Genomic DNA, 16,406 nt, shown 5'->3' with positions numbered 1-16,406 from the left:
ACATGGTACAGTTGTGTACCTACCATAAATGTAGATGTTCGAGTGTATTCACTGTTGCAGTCCGGGTTACCTTCCCACCATCCCCCTTTTCTTTGCTGGAACTTATCTGTACTTCTGTATCCTATACAACCTATATGGTGTATTTGCTTGTAGATGAAGGAAATGTTATTATTGTGCATGCATGTTTATTGACATATTTTTTCAGCCTACCAATTTGGGGGCACCTGACATCTGGGGCAATAAAAACTGAAGAAAATGGCGTTGGCTGCATCTTTTATACCCCTGGTGCACTGACGTCAGGGAAGAGGCGACAGCATCTGACGCCGGACCTAGACTTTGGAATTCTGGCCGACTGAGGGTAGCCTGCCAGCAGGATAACCCAAGAGTAATGACTGCAACAGTGAATACACTCGAACATCTACATTTATGGTAGGTACACAACTGTACTATATCATTTTTGTACAGGGAATATCTGTTTATCTCTAAGTAGTAAACATTCTCTCAACCTGCAAGGGGGGCAAGGTTGCTGAGCTTTGGAAATCAAGCACTTACCATCATTGCTTACTCCCAACAGCCATACACAAAGATGGTTCTTCAGTGTATGATTTTTTTTTGGGGGGGTTCTTCTGCTTTTTCATTTCCTACAGTGCTTGTTTGGCTGATGTACACAACCATGCTTTAGTCTCCACTGCTTTGCTGTCACTTTTTCACGCACTTTGGAACACACATACTTTTGTAATATTGTCACTCCGTTAGTTGTCTCCTAACAGGAGTGATCAGTAAATACGGAGTGTAATAATTGTAGTGGACAAACGTGGGCTGTGAATGCTACATTCATGTTATGAGTCTCAGTACACGCACTTTCCTTCTTTGTCTTCACAGGAAAAACATGCAGAGGACTAAACAGGTAGGGCAAGGCCGGAAGAAGTTCAACATGGACCCCAAAAAGGTAAGGGTATAAGGTTTTCTTTTACTTCTTTGTAGAACTGTAATCTTGTATATAGTGCATATAGGAAAAAAGTATTGATTACATCTGGTGCTTGTAGTCCTGGCTTATACTGCTAAATGTAGCTTGCTACAGGGGATTATAATTCTGTGCAGGCGTCTTTGTATTGATGTATTGCAGTTGTACTTTCTACTTTACCAGCACCATGAATTTTGTAATGGAAAGGACTGACTAATGTTTATGTTAGCAAAGAAGTTTCCAGTAACAGCCCTTTTTTTTTTGGAGTGTGGGGTTATAACTGAGTTAAGCAATGCAGTTTCTTGGCAGAATTTGGAGCCTTTTGCACGTTTCCCCTCTCATAACGTTGAGTACATAATTCACTAATGCTAACTGTCATTGCAGAGTTCTGCAACAGTTCAGCACAATACATACTTTAAATCATATAACAGAATAGGACACTGCAAATTTTGAAATTTCTTAATGGGAGCAGTAGTATTGCATGTTTAGGGTGCAGTTTTGAAGGCATAGTGTAGATGTTTTATAGCTCCTTGGAAAGAGGTTATCCATAGGGGTCTTCGTTATAGTTTGCACCTTGTTTTAAGAATAAATATATAGCAAGATTCTTAAAAGAAGGTAAAGTATCATTCTGGGTGACTCTTAGTTCGAGTCATGACAGCATTTCATTAACATCTGAGTTTGAAATGTAGTCATTAAAAACATTGATAGGGATTACTCTGAATTTGGTATGTAGTAATCGTAAAAGTGATGACTTCAGATTCAGAGTTTGGTAATAGGATGTAACATTGCAGATTAAGAATTCAGTAGTTTTGGGAGGCACACAGCTCCAAAGGAACTGTTTCAATATTAAAATAACATTACTATTGGTAGTACAACATGGTTAGATAAGTCAGTGAGCTACAGGTGAACTAGAGCTTATAGACCTTGGACTGATTCCTGTCTACTCAGCTTTTATATTGTGCACCTCTGAATAACTAATCTAACCAAACTAATTCTCGTAGGTTAGATAAATTTAATAGCAACTGTTAAGATTACATGGAGGCTGGAAAGTAAGACTGCAGGCTAGTAACAGTATGGTATCTAATAGAATCTCTGCACATTGCCACGTTTGTGTGTGTGTGTGTGTGTGTGTGTGTGTGTGTGTGTGTGTGTGTGTGTGTGTGTGTGTGTATGTATGTATGTATGTATGTATGTATATATATATATATATATATATATATATATATATATATATATGGATAGAAATGAATACAGAGTTGGAATTTTGTAAATGTTAGAAGTCATACTGCAGATATGGAATTTTGTAATTGTTGCAAATTTTTCTGTGGACCAGGCATTTGAAATTTTCAGTGTTTTACCTGTGTATGAAAATCATACTTCCGATCCAAACTTCCATGGTACAGAGGGATAAAGCCCTAACTGGAATCCAGAACACCCATGTTAAATTAGCAGGCATGGGAGATGGAGGGGGTATGGGCTAGAGAATGGGTGTGAGCAGGGTACAGCTCAACTGTCCGGGCTGGAGGTAATGGTGCCACAACTGACCCTGTCCTCATGAGGGGAATGAATGAGCTGATGATGGCATTTACTCCCATGAGGAACAAATAGGCAAGAATGGTCACCGTGGGGGGGGGGGGGCTGCTGGTTGGAAGGCAAAGGAGTTGAAACAAAGTCTTACTTTGAAGGAGCCCTCTGCTTTTGATTTAACCCTGAGAATTCCTTCCTAGCTATCTCACACACCTGTCCATATTTTTTGTCCAAGGCTGTTCCTCTGAGTAGGCATTGTCCCTTTGCTCACAAAGATGTCCCTGCTGTCATGTTGAGAAGTGCATATTTTCTGTGGTTCTGCATTCTTTGTAGCTCCTCACACTGGTTCTCCTTGCATGTCATCACTGGAAAGTGCTCTGCTTTAACGCCTAAAAGATGCAACCCCCAGGTCCTGATCCTGGAAAATCTGATTGTGTTTACTGTAATGGGCTAGAGCACAACATAATTTTGTAGAAATACAGCTAGGACTTCAATCCTTGTATTGGACATAGTAGAATATTACTAGATGTTCTTAGTGTTTCACTGTTGCAGTCATCACATGTGGGTTATCCCTGTTGTGGTAGCCCTCGGCCGGCCCAAATACCAGAGTCAATGTATTTCTGCCTGCTGTTCATCTTCTTGTAAAAGTGTGACATCCTAGCAAATAGCAAGCGACTTGGAACAACTTCTGTAACGAATAGTAACTGAGCACACCAGACACAGATGGATAGTCTCTATCCCTATTTCATGTAGCACTGGAGGAACTTATTGCCCACCCCCTCTCCCTTTAGTCTCTGTACAAGACAAAATAAAATGCCATGTACATGGAAGATAGCAATCTAACTACAACAGAACTTCCCAGTACAGGCCAGTCTCTATTCTTCCCACTCTAGGCAAACTGTTTGAAAAAAGTATCTTTGCTCAACTCACTCTGTACATCACTACTTATAGCCTCCTTTCCCATAAGTGAAACTGGTTTTGGTCCAGTCATAGCACACACTCAGCCCTGTGGACCCTGACCAGTGAAATACTACTAGTTTATTTATTATTTATTTTACATTTGTTGACTGGGATTGTCCGACTGAGCTGAAGAGCCCTTTTTCAGTGGAGGCCCGGGGAGAAAAGCTCAACATATTATACAATTTTCATTATAAATTAACATTAAACAGCAGTGTTACAGGATTATTGCAAAGCATTAAGTAGCAATACAATGTTATACAGTGTCAGTAATCAGGAGTATAGCAAAGCTCTTTCAAGATGTATAAAAATAAATAATATGTCATTAAAATGAATATAGTTTTTGGGGTAAGTGGTTACAAAAACCCAGTTTTATCATAATGTAGTTACATGAATGCAAGACAGTTACAGTAGAATGTTTCTCTGAGGCGATTTGCTTAATAGGTTTTAGAAGATGGTAGAAAAGAGTGTTCAAGGAAGATTAGAGAGAGCTAGTGAGAAGAGTGAGTTAAGGGCAGAAAGCAGATTAAGGTATAGGAAGTAGGGGATGTTTAAGGAGGGAGAGTGCAGTGGCAGGACCAGTGACTTTTAAAGTGCTCTTTGGTGGCTGTCTTAGATTGTTTAGGATGTGTAAGGGTTCTGATTTCTAGTGTGAGCCTATTCCAGGCAATAATGGGGTGACAGCTGTACATGTTGCGTCCAAGTTTAGACTTGAGTTTGTAGATTTGTAGTGGGTCTTGGTTAGAGCTTCGGGAAGGTCAGGAGGGAGAATAATGGGAGATGAGAGGGGATAGTGCTGGGCAGTAGGAAGGCTAGTATAGGATAGAATGGATGGTCTAGAGCTAAGGAGAAGAAGCTGCTGGGGTAATTCAAGCCAGTTTAGGTGTTTTAGAGAGAGAAAGAGACAGTGGTGGGATTTGTATGTTTGTTGGGCAGCAAATCCTAGTTACCTTGTTGTAGGTAGATTTGAGCTTGGTCAGGAGTGCTGAGTTAAGATTTCTGAGAATTTGAGAATTGTACATTAGACTGGGTAGAAGGTAGGTAAGAGAGACCGTAATCTTGGCTTCAGAGGTAAGGAATTTTTTGTTACGGTAAAGGAGCCCTAGTTTTGAATGAGTCTTTTTGATACTGTTATTAACATGCAAGTCAAATTTAAGCGGGTAGTCGATGGTTACGCCTAAGAGTTCAGTGCTGGATTCTGCCCGAGTGAAAGTGTTATTAAGGGACTGTATGGAGAAGGAGGGTTTAATATTGTTGAGCCTTTTAGGTAGGAAGAGTAACAGCTTTGTTTTTTTAGGTTTAAGGATGAGCTGGTTGTTGGAGAAGCCGTTTCAACTAAGTTAAAAGATGCCTGAGTAGCTGAGAAGAGCTTAGAGGGAGAGTTGGCTATGGTGAAGACTAGAGTCGTCTGCGTATTGCACTAAAGATGACTGAGGACAGAAGGTATAGAGCTAATTTAGTAAAGCTATTAAAACGTAAAGGGCCTAGGATAGACCTTTGAGGTACACCCATTTTTACAGGGAGAGGAGGGGAGAGTGCAGACTGCCATCCCACTGACTGAGATCTATCAGTGAGGTAGCTGGAGAACCATGCAACAGTATTAGAGGAGAAGTTGAGGTTATGCAGTTTGTGCAGCAGAAGGGAGTGTTAGACAATGTCAAAAGCTTTTGACAGATCCAAGAATAGGCAAGAAATAAGTTTATGGTCGTCCATGGCTATAGAGTGAGTGTTGAGGAAGGATAATAGAGCTGCAGTGGTGCTATATTTGGGTCTGAAGCTGTGTTGAGTGGGTGTAAGATGATTTTCCTGTATTAGATACTGCATAACTTGTTTATGAATACATTTTTCTAGTAAGTTAGAGATTGGGGAGAGGATAGTGATGAGTTTAAAGTTGGAGATATTGGAGGAGTTGCCTCCTTTGTGTATAGGTAGAGTGTGGCATTGTTTCCAGATGGAAGGGACTTTAGATTCAGAGATAGAACGATTAATTAGGATAGATACAGGGAGTTGTGGAAATAAACCAGCTCACTGGCAGCATCTTTATTGACTTAACAAAAGTCTTCAATCTCAGTGACCACAACATCCTCTTCCATTACCTTCTACAGATAGGTGAAAGTCCTGATTTTCCTACCTTGGTTTCAAAACTCTCTCACAAATTATCATTTTTCTGTCAAAATTCGTACCTTGACGTTACAGTCAGCATTTATAAAGGGATGCCAGAAGATTCTGTACTTGTTCCTGTACTATTTGCCATCATTAATTCCACTTTAACCTACCTCATCTCCCCTTCTGCCTCTGTGCACATGATGTGGTACAATTTTGCAGTCCTGCAAGCAGATTTTTTGGCTCTGTTCCACTGGATATCCATCAAAACCAAACAAGTGATTTTGGCACCAAATAAACTTAAAACAAAAAAGCCCAACAAAAACAAAACAAACAAAATCCATAAAGCTCATTACATATATATCACGACTCCCAGACTAGAAGACATTACCTCTTTTAAGTACCTTGGCATTTTGCTTGTCCTCTCCTCGACGTCTGTCTCTACCTTGCCTACACAAGAAGAAAGGTTAACTGTCTCCTATTTTGAGCCAGTAAGATCTCCCTCCTTTAATACTAAAACCTCTAGAACTGTCATAGGCAAGGGCTTTCTACTCTCCCACTTGTTTCATCCCCATAGCCTGTTATCGTATTCACACTCCACACTCATTCAAACAGTAATCAGTACAACTTATAGAGTCGTTACCTAGTTCACTAAAACTGAACATAACCGTAAAACACTGAAAAAAAGCAAAATGGCTCCCTATTCAACAAAGGCTTGACCTCCTTCTAGGATCCCAACTAATCAAACCCGTAGCCAACCAGACCTTCTTTCCCTTGCAGCTAAACAAATTAAACTTCCTGCTACAGTCTCAGAAACTGCAACCACACTGCAACCCCCCCCAAACTATACTCCATTGTACAGATCACTGCTTCTCTATAATAGGTCTAAAACTCAGGGAATGTGTTCCCTAACAAATAGGCACCTCCGGTTACCTATAATTTAAGACCCTACTAAAGGCCCACCTTCGTTCATTAGTTAAATGTCACTGCCTCTTATCCACCCGTATCACCTAAACTGAGCTACATCACTTTGTTTCTCTTAATAGAAACACATTTTCTGTCACATGGCAAGTTCAGTTGCACATATTTTAACTTCTCACATTTTTTTTTACTTAATGCAACTTCTTCAAATTGCTCACAAACTCCATCTGAGATCCACCACTCCACTCAGCTGTCCTGCCATTCCCACTTAGTACACAGCTGTCATCGCTCAAGACGTTTTATTTTGATTTTTGTAAATGTATATTAAAATTGTAGGTATTTTTTAAATTTTATTAGCCAATAATATGTTACATATTTTCATTATACTCTTACTGTCTTTCACTAAATGTAATTCTGATTTTCTTTGTGTTCTTGGACTGTGACTGAGATTGGTCACTTGTGATCAGTGCTCTACCCTGATAAAGAAATTTTAAATAAAATAAATAAAAATAAAAACATCTCCTCTTTCTATCATGTTATTTTCCTTTTACTCAGTGTTGTTACATCACCAATACATGTCCTTCTATTTATATGCTGCAGTATCCATAACATGGGGGAGTCTGCCTCAGGTTGACTTGTACATCTGGCCATTATACCAAAGTTAAAATGCTACTGCGTCTGTTCATGTGACGACCCGCATCACACAGCATATGTTGGTCATAAAAGGATGTCCGCTATAAAGCGGACATCAGCACGCACCTACATCAGAACTTTTCTGCTACCTATTTGACTGCCAGCTCCAGTCATTGCTCGCTTTGGAAAGTCACCTTTGTGCTTCACTAGTGCTTCAGATAAGTACCCCGTAGGGGGGTTTTATTATCTAAATTGCTACTGTGTTGTTTCTTGTGAGTTAATGTCAGCTAGGATGGCCAAGTGTCCGTGTGGAAGGCAGATTCCACATAAAGATGCACACAAGCTCTGTTTATTCTGTTTAGGCCCAGAACACTATCATGCATCTTGAGATATTTGCAAGGCCTTCATCCCTAAAATCCTTAGGCGCTGCCTCTCTTTCCTTAGAGGAATGTTTTTGATAAGCATGCTGGAAAGTGGAGGGATGGATGTTCTTCGTGTTTCACTGTTGCAGTCATCACATTTGGGTTATCCCTGCCAGGGTAGCCTTCAGCCGGCCCAAATACCAGAGGCTTAGTATTTCTGCATTGGTTGCTGTCGCTTCAGGACTGATGTCAGTAGTATAAAGTAAGGCAGCTGACGCCATTACATCAGTCTTTCTTGCCGAGGAGCCCAAAGCAGAAGCAGATGTTCATCGTGTTACCCTGCTGCAGTCATCACACTTGGGTTATCCTGCTGACAGGTGGTCCCGCAGTCGGCCGGAATTCCAAAGTCTTGGTCCAGCGTCGGTTGCTGTCGCCTCTTCCCTGACGTCAGAGTGCCAGGGGTATATCAGAGGCATCCAACGCCATTTTCTTCAGTCTTTCTTGCCGCGGGGTGCCCGAAGCAGAAGCAGTTCGCAAGTGCCGGTCGACCGACACCTGAGATTTTCGAATAGAGTTTTAGTCCGAAGTCTTCAAAGCTAAGTACCCCATTGGGGAACCTTTTCTTGCCTCAGTCCGATGTCAGACCTACTTGGGACCTCAACTTTGTTCTGGGAAAACTCACGCTAACTCCTTTTGAGCCAGCCTTCTCAGCTGACTTAAAGTTTATATCATGGAAGACTGCCCTGCTGCTAGCAATTACTTGAGGTAGAAGAGTTTCAGAGCTTCAGGCACTAATGGCAGTAGAGCCTTTCCTCATTTTTCATCAAGACAGAGTTTCTTTACGAATGAACCCCTCCTTTATGCCTAAGGTGGTAACCAGTGTGGCTCTAAATCAAACCATCCATTTACCCACCTTCTTTCCAAATCCACAGAACAAAGGAGAAATACTCCTGTATTCCTTGGACATTCACAGGCAGCTACGTTACTACTTGGATAAAACTAAGGTTTTCAGAAAATCTGACCAGCTTATTGTATCCTATGCTACAGCATCACAAGGAAAGGCTATCTCAAAACAGACCATTTCCAAATGGATAGGACATTGCATACATTTTTGCTACACCCACCATGGAAAACCAGTTCCTGCTACCATAAGGCACCACTCTACCAGGGCAGCAGCTACATCTACAGCCTTCCTCAGGGGAGTGCCAACCAAGGATATTCTGGAAGCTGCAACTTGGAGTTCAGTACACACCTTCACCAAACATTACCACTTACCACTTTACTCTAAGACTAGAGCTGGCTTCACCACTGCAGTTTTGCAGGGCCTTCTAGCCTCCTCTAACCCTGTTTGACTCCACCTCCCATCCTTAGCTTTGGGATTCTACCCAAGTGTGATGACTGCAGCAGAGTAACATGATGAACATAGTACAGTTTTGTACCTACCATAAATGTAGATGTTTGAGTGTATACCCTGCTGCAGTCCAGGTTACCCTCCCTCCATCCCCTCTGAACTAGCTGAACTTATCTCTACCACTCTATTCTATACTACCTCTGTGGTGTATTTGCTTGTGCCTAAGGCTTTTGTTTTATTTTTTCATATAGCTATATATATATATATATATATATATATATATATATATATATATATATATATGTGTATATATATATTTTTTTTGCCTACCTATTAGGGGCACCTGACATCTGGGGCAAGAAAAACTGAAGAAAATGGCGTCGGATGCCTCTGATATACCGCTGGCGCTCTGACATCAGGGAAGAAGTGACAGCAACCGACGCCGGACCAAGACTTTGGAATTCCGGCCAACTGCGGGACCGCCTGATGGCAGGATAACCCAAGTGTGATGACTGCAGCAGGGTATACACTCGAACATCTACATTTATGGTAGGTACAAAACTGTACTTTTGCATGAGTGCCAGTCGGCCGCAACCTGAGTTTCGTCTTCTGAATTGAAGTCTTCTAAAGCTAAGTACCCCGTTGGGGATCCTTTTTTCTTGCTCTAACCGATGTCAGAAAAAGTTAACAATTGTCTTGCCTGTGGATAGCAAATACCACACTGAGACTTTCATTCTTACTGCGTCACTTGCTTAGGCCCAGACCACAACGTGCCTCACTGTCGCTTTTGTTGTTTAACGCCAGAACTATACGTGGTCGGGCCCTTATTGTAGGTAGATATTTTTGCTTACAGTCCTCGAATTCTGATATGGCTTCAGTAAACCATCTGACAGCAGATCTCCTGAAAAAAAGTAAGGATAAAGACAGAGACAGACTGCATAGGTCCAAACCTACCGACGACACTTCCATTAAGCTAGTCATCAGTTCGCTGATCCTTAGTGAGGCACTTTTGCAGCCCCTGATGCCCACTTCTGCGGATTTACAGGCCACTAACGAGACCCTTTCGGAGTCTGGTATGCCACAAAACTCTTCTTTGACTAAGGATCCTGTGGTTGTCTCTACTTTGGATGAGTCAGGAGCCACTGAGCAGGCACCACCTTATGAGGAAGTACTTTGCACTACCGATTCTCGACACAAACCGACGACTTCTTTCGCGTCTACTGTTCTTTCGAAAACAACCAAGTTTCTAAGGCACAGGGTACGAACCACACCCAAGAAACAGACGACCCAATCTCAGGCCCCTGCTTCCTTGCCTCTCAAATGCTTAAAATGGCGGAAGGCCTTATCATGCTGATATGGGGAAGCCAAGCTACCCCTTCCAAAAGAAAGAGACATATCCCCAGTAGTTTTGTTTGCACAGGAGTCTGATGACTCATATGTATCTGAATATGAAGACATGCAACCCCTCTCTGCTGATGCATCTGAATATGAAGACATGCAACCCCTCTCTGCTTATGAGAATTCTTATGCAGAGGATTCCTTTCCTTCAGCCTCTCCACCCGAGGACTTTTCCTTTGGGGAAATCCTTCATACCTTAAGGGAGCATTTCCAATGGGAATGTCAGGACTACTCTCAGTCTAAAAAGAGACTCAGAGAATTTTTTTTAGATCTTCCACAACACATACCCCTGGCCATTCCCCCAGTCTTGGATGTTGTAGATGATGTTTTCCTGGAATCCAGTTTACTCCTGACACCCTCCCTCCTGCACCCAGAAAACCTGACCGGTATTAGAGTCCCTGACTCACACAAATTTCTTTTGAAAAATCCTACTGCGGACCCTGAGGTAATTTCTCAAGAGCCTAAAGGAATTGAAGCGACTTCTGCTAAGAATCCTACACCCTCAGATAGGGATTCTAGAACAGTAGACAGATGGGGTAAAAAAGTATTCACCTCTGCTACTCTTGCTTTCAGAGCACTAAATTACCAGTTCCATATGCTAAAATTTCAGCAACCTACCCTGGAACTCCTCAAAAAAAAAAGTGTCTTCCTTTCCTGCTTGTCCAGAATCTAAAGAGTTACAAGAGTTAATGCATTCTGCAAGTCAAGTGACTAAGAACACCTTACACTGTGGTTTTGATGCCCTAGAAGCTTCTTGCAAGGCAGCAGTCACCAGTTCTGTCCTTAGAAGCCATGCATGACTTAAGGAATAGCCTTTGCCAGACCATGTTAAATCTAAATTATTGGATGCACCCTTGCACAAAGAAAACTTATTTGGCTGCAAGGCAGAGTAGGTCTTAAAAAAGATGGAAGAAAAAGCTAAATCTATGCAGACAGTTAAGGATTTCCTACAGGTCCAGCCACCAAGATTCAGCAGGCATTGCCCCTCCAAGCACTGGTCCTTTCCTGCTCCCACCAGGTCAGTTCAGCCCAGATCCCGGGGAAGCAGATCCCCCAGACAGCAGCCACAGGGAATGCAGACATCAAAACATCTTAATTCCTCCACTTCAAAATTGGGGAGTTCTAAGCCACCCCCTCATGGTAAGAACTCACACCCACCTGCATTTACCCCTAGGAGGAAAACTCTCCTTTCACGCAAGCACCTGGGCCACCATTACCAATGACCGCTGGGTCCTCAACATAGTGTCCCAGGGATACACATTTTCTTTCCACACCCTTCAAACCCTTAAAAAGGATTCCCAGATCTACCTCCAAACCAGTGGGTAGAGGCGCAAAAGCAAGTCCTTTCCCTGCTCTGTGAGGGCAATAGACCACATTCCTGCAGATCAGATAGGGCAAGGTTTCTACTCCAGACTTTTACTGGTACCCAGAAAAGAGGGCACCTAACGCCCCATTCTCAATCTATCCATTCTAAACACCTTTCTGGTGATACCAAAATTCAAAATGGTCACCCTCCAGCAACTGCTACCCATGCTCTCCCAGGATGCTTGGCTAGCCACCCTAGACTTGAAGGAGGCCTGCCTCCACATTCCTATCGGAGGGTCATGCAGGAAATATCTACGTTTCAGGGCAGGATCTCTGCACTTTCAGTTCTCTGCACTTCCCTTTGGCTTATCTACTGCTCCCAGAGTTTTCACAAAATGTCTGGCTCCCGCCATTTCTTTTTTGCAGACAAAGAAATATCCAAATATACCCATACATAGTACAGTTGTGTACACTTACCATAAATGTAGATGTTCGAGTGTATTCACTGTTGCAGTACTGGTTTCCCTCCATCCATCCCTCTCTTCTTTCTCTCTGTCTCTCTCCTTACAGGAAACTTTTTGGTATTTACTATCTACTGGTGGGGTTCTTCCACCATAACCTGGCTCCCACTTGGGGGCTCCTGACAGGGCAAGAAAAACTGATGTAATGACGTTGGCTGCCTTACTTTATACTACTGATGACCTGGCGTCAGTCCTGAAGCAACAGCAACTGACGCAGAAATACTAAGCCTCTGGTATTCAGCCCGACCAAGGGGCTACCCTGGCAGGGATAATCCAAATGTGATGACTGCAACAGTGAATACACTCTAACATCTACATTTATGTTAAGTATACACAACTGTACTTTAGTAACTGGCCAATATCAAATAAACTTCTTCCACAGGCTTTTTCCCAGGATTGGAGGGTGGTAGGGCCTGTATAGGAGCAGGAGGTTGGGGTAAGGCCATAAAGGCATTAAAGAGGCCTTGACTAAAGGCCTGCCAGTCAGGGATTTGGTCAAAGGGCATAGGCTGCTGCCAGAAGAAATATGTTTTTTTTTTTTCTCTTTAGGAGCCTCCAACATACGACGAAGAGTAGGAGGGCCAGATGTCAGATGACATTCCACTACATCCGAAAGAATGTCTTCTTGAGCCAGTATATGAGAAACCCCATGTGGGCCTTCGGAAATAATAAGCCGTGGCCCCCACCCCCGGCAACCGGTTTGGACTCCTTGACGACTTCCACCAAGGTACCAGTCAAAGGAGATTCTGTAGTTTCCAATGCAGCCTCGGGAGGAACGTCCAGAACACAGGAAGCAGCCAAAGGGGCAGGCTGAGGCTTCTTGACCTTCTTGGGTTGCGGCTTGTCCAAAGGTCCCAACGTCTGGTCCATATCCCGCGCTAGGCACTTAAGTCATTGGTTTTCTAAGTACAGCCTGCATGCTTCTGCTTGGAAATGCTAACAGTCATTATTCACCATGCTTCTTGTACCTTTCCTCTTTCTGATATTTAAAAAAAAAAAAAAAAAAAAAAAAAACTAGGATGACTATCAACATCAGATCAGCCTTGCAGTAGCCCAAACTATTTGGGTTATATCCTGTCCAGGATATTAACACTGGCCAGCATTGAAAGCTTCAGGTCACATTCCATGTACCTTAACAGCTGCAGGGCTTGAGGAGAGTTGTATAACAGTAGCTGTTAGGGCTTCAGAGCTTTCATGCCACTGAAGTTCACTCCCCCTATGGACTAAGTGGAGGAAGCAGTCAGCTAGCAATCCTCAAGGCTGGGCAGATAAACACTGTACTAAGGAAAATCTTACATGTTTTAATTTTTTATGAGGAATGAGAAAAGACTGGGGTTTTTTTTGTGAATTTTTTTTATTTTTATTCTAGAAAAATTAGTTTGTATGGCCTGTCATGATTTTAAATAACCATACATAGCACAATATGTTCATCTTAATAATATGACAATCACATGATTGTAAATTCTTTCGTTCTAAAATAAGTGTCTCATGTTCATTATAAAACATTAAATTAATATTTGAGATAATCATTAAGAACATTTAAACCATAATCAATCTTTGTTTAAACACACTACTTTCTGAAACTGTTTCATTAACACCTGGGTCAACAGGAGCATTGGCCCTCAGTTGCCATAGCAACTTGTGATGTTCCAAACATGTTTTCTAGTTGCCACTGGTTCCTTAAACTTCTCTGAAATAAAAAAAAAAAGCATGAAAATTTGCATTCCAGAGTGTCTGGCTAAAGCACATTTGCCATCACACCTACCCATATGTGTACATGTCTGTATATTCTCTTCTTTAGTGTTTTATGTCAAATATTATTTTAATGTTTTATTATGATCATGTGGTATTGACTGTAGAATGAAATAATTTGTGATCATGTGATTGTCATGATTAAGATAAACATTTAACCATTGCGTGCTTATTTAAACACCGTTTCTTTCTGAGCAAGTCTCTACTTGTGACAAAAGTGCTTAAACAGATTATGTATGTTTTTATTTTTAAATAAATCATTTGAGATTAATGTTCATGCTGCAGTTCAGTGCTTTATACCAATTTGGCATTTTTTGATTGGATACATAGGTAAATGGATAAGATTCTCTCTGCAGCACCAGAGCATGAGCCAGCATCCACTGCAAGTGGATGTGCCTGTGGTTCTTCAGTATTTGTCTAAACTGTTCTCTAGGTTTATCCTATATTTCTGTAAATCTACACCCCGTGACTATTTCTTCTTCATGCCTGCCTATTGATCCCCTCCCGTTCTGGTGTCCAGAAACAATGTCTGAAGGGCATACTTCACCTGAGGTTACAAAACAATATCTGAAGAACACACTTCAACTGAGGCCTCCAGGAGGGCGAATGGCCCCAGCTTGGAGACACAGTCTTGTGTGAGGAAACAGATGCCCTTACCACCTTTTGATCCAGCTGCTTCTGCATCTTTGAAATTCCTTACTTGGAAAACAGTGTTCCTGATAGCTGTCACCTGTGCTAGGAGGGTTTCTTAAATAGCTGTTCTGTGTAAGTAACCTTTCCTGAAGCTGTACAATTCTCACCCCCTCCCCAATGCCAAAAGTCATTACAGAAGTAGCTCTGAGCCAAGCTTTTTAATGTCTGGTTTTCTTTTCTAAACCATGGAAAAAGGCAAAAGAACCCTACACTGGCTAGATGTGTACAGACTATTCATTTATTACAGAGGCAGAAGTAGACTTTTCTGAAAATTAGGTCAGGTGTCTGTCTGCTTTTCAGAAACCAAGCAACTATTGTCAGTGATAAAACCATAATGTCTTTCTCCTTGCATTAACTTTTGCTGTATGACTCATGGTAAGACTTTGCATGAAAGGGACAAGACCCCATTCTACAAGGGACACTGAAATTAATAAGGCCTTCCTAAAAGGGATTAGTAATCAGGACATCCTGGAAACAACCACATGGTACTTGGTCCTTGCTGTTTCTAAACAAAACAGGCTGGATGTGATATTGAGGGCTAAGGTTGCCTCAGATATCCTGAGGGGCATACCGTAGTCCTGATCCTGGCACTGAGCCAACCACTGATATAGATTTAAAAAGAACTTTGTGAATCTTCCCCGCAAATTATCACTGAAACATATGACATACTAAAAACCTAATACAGTTATATAAGGTAGTTTACTGTAAGAGTAGCTGTTCCATGTGTAACTGTTCTTGCAATAAAGTTTCCCTCTGTCATTTTCCTGTACTGCAGTGGAGCTCTGAGGGGCTAGGGTAGGTCCTCGTATTTCCCTTCATTGTTGTACTTTGCAGCCCTTCTTTATATGTTCGAGCTTCCCAAGGAGGGCTTTTGTACTTTGACACAGGAAGGTTTATGACCAGCAGACGCTGACATAGGAATGATTCTGCCTTGCTTTAGGGCAAGGAAGAACCAAAGATGGTGCAAGTGGATGCCAACTATATACCAGGTATGTAGAGAAGTAAGACAACATTAGCCTGGTATTTGGGGGAAGGATTCTCAACTGTGAAAGTCAGACTGGATGTCGGACTTAGTGGTAGGGATCACTGGAAATTGTAACTGCAGCAGTAACCACAGTCTTTCATCTGCAGTTACAGTAAAAGTTGCCTACAAAGCTGTACTTTTTTTCTGCTATCAGTAGGCCACTTGCTGATTGGATAATGCTGTCAAAGTACATTCCACTTAAGGTTACTACCTGTCCCACTTTGCGAGGGACAGTCCCTCTTTAGGTAGTTGTGTCCTGCAAAAAAATTGTAAAAATAACAAATGTCCTGGGATTTTAGGGCAAAATTATTTCCTATATTTTATGCAATAGTTTTCTAAAATAGGTATTCTGTATCTGAAACACCTAAATGTTATAAGAAACAGAATAAACAACTAAAATGCTATAAGAATAAGCTTTTATTTAGGCAAAAAAGTGAAGTTCTGTCCTTTGTACTGGCCATGGGTATGTTTTGGCCTGCAAAATCTGACGTTTGTATAAAAAATGTCCCACTTTGAGCATTTGAAAAGGTTGCCTTTCGGCTTTTCCCGGTAAGAGGTCGCCACAGCGGACCTCCGGTCCGCTAATGATTGGCAGTAGATTTTTACAAAACGCTGAGGTGCCAGCTCGACGCTCAGCCTTCAATGAAGGCACGCCCATTTACGCACGCATGTCTTTCGAATGCTACCCAACCGCGGGGAGGACATACAGACTCCACACAGAAGGCACTCCCAAGCCCAGCCGAGAATCGAACGGGAGAACCTCTTGCTGTGAGGTAACAACGCTACCGCCGTACCACCACAGCATCCGAGCATTTGAAAGGTGGCAACCCTAATTCCACTGGGTTGCTTTTTATCAGAAGGAAAAATAAAAAGCAACCCAGTGGAATTAGGGTTG

General features: G+C 42.0%; 1 protein-coding gene across 4 annotated transcripts in view; it reads left to right on the top strand.

Annotated features, from left to right (window-relative positions):
* Positions 1 to 16,406, top strand: part of LOC122790289 (cytohesin-1) — a 1,634,771-nt gene that overhangs the window by 1,239,216 nt on the left and 379,149 nt on the right. For all 4 annotated transcript variants that reach the window (XM_044057794.1, XM_044057800.1, XM_044057818.1 and 1 more), the window contains one exon: positions 883 to 949. In XM_044057794.1, coding sequence (XP_043913729.1) covers positions 883 to 949 — 67 coding nt within the window. The remainder of the gene's footprint in view (positions 1 to 882; positions 950 to 16,406) is intronic.

The sequence above is a fragment of the Protopterus annectens genome, chromosome 1.part2 (assembly GCF_019279795.1).
Source record: "Protopterus annectens isolate FY-2018-M chromosome 1.part2, PAN1.0, whole genome shotgun sequence".
Taxonomy (NCBI): Eukaryota; Metazoa; Chordata; order Ceratodontiformes; family Protopteridae; genus Protopterus; species Protopterus annectens.
Note: the sequence above shows the minus strand (reverse complement) of the source record. Positions and strands in the feature narration are given on the sequence as shown.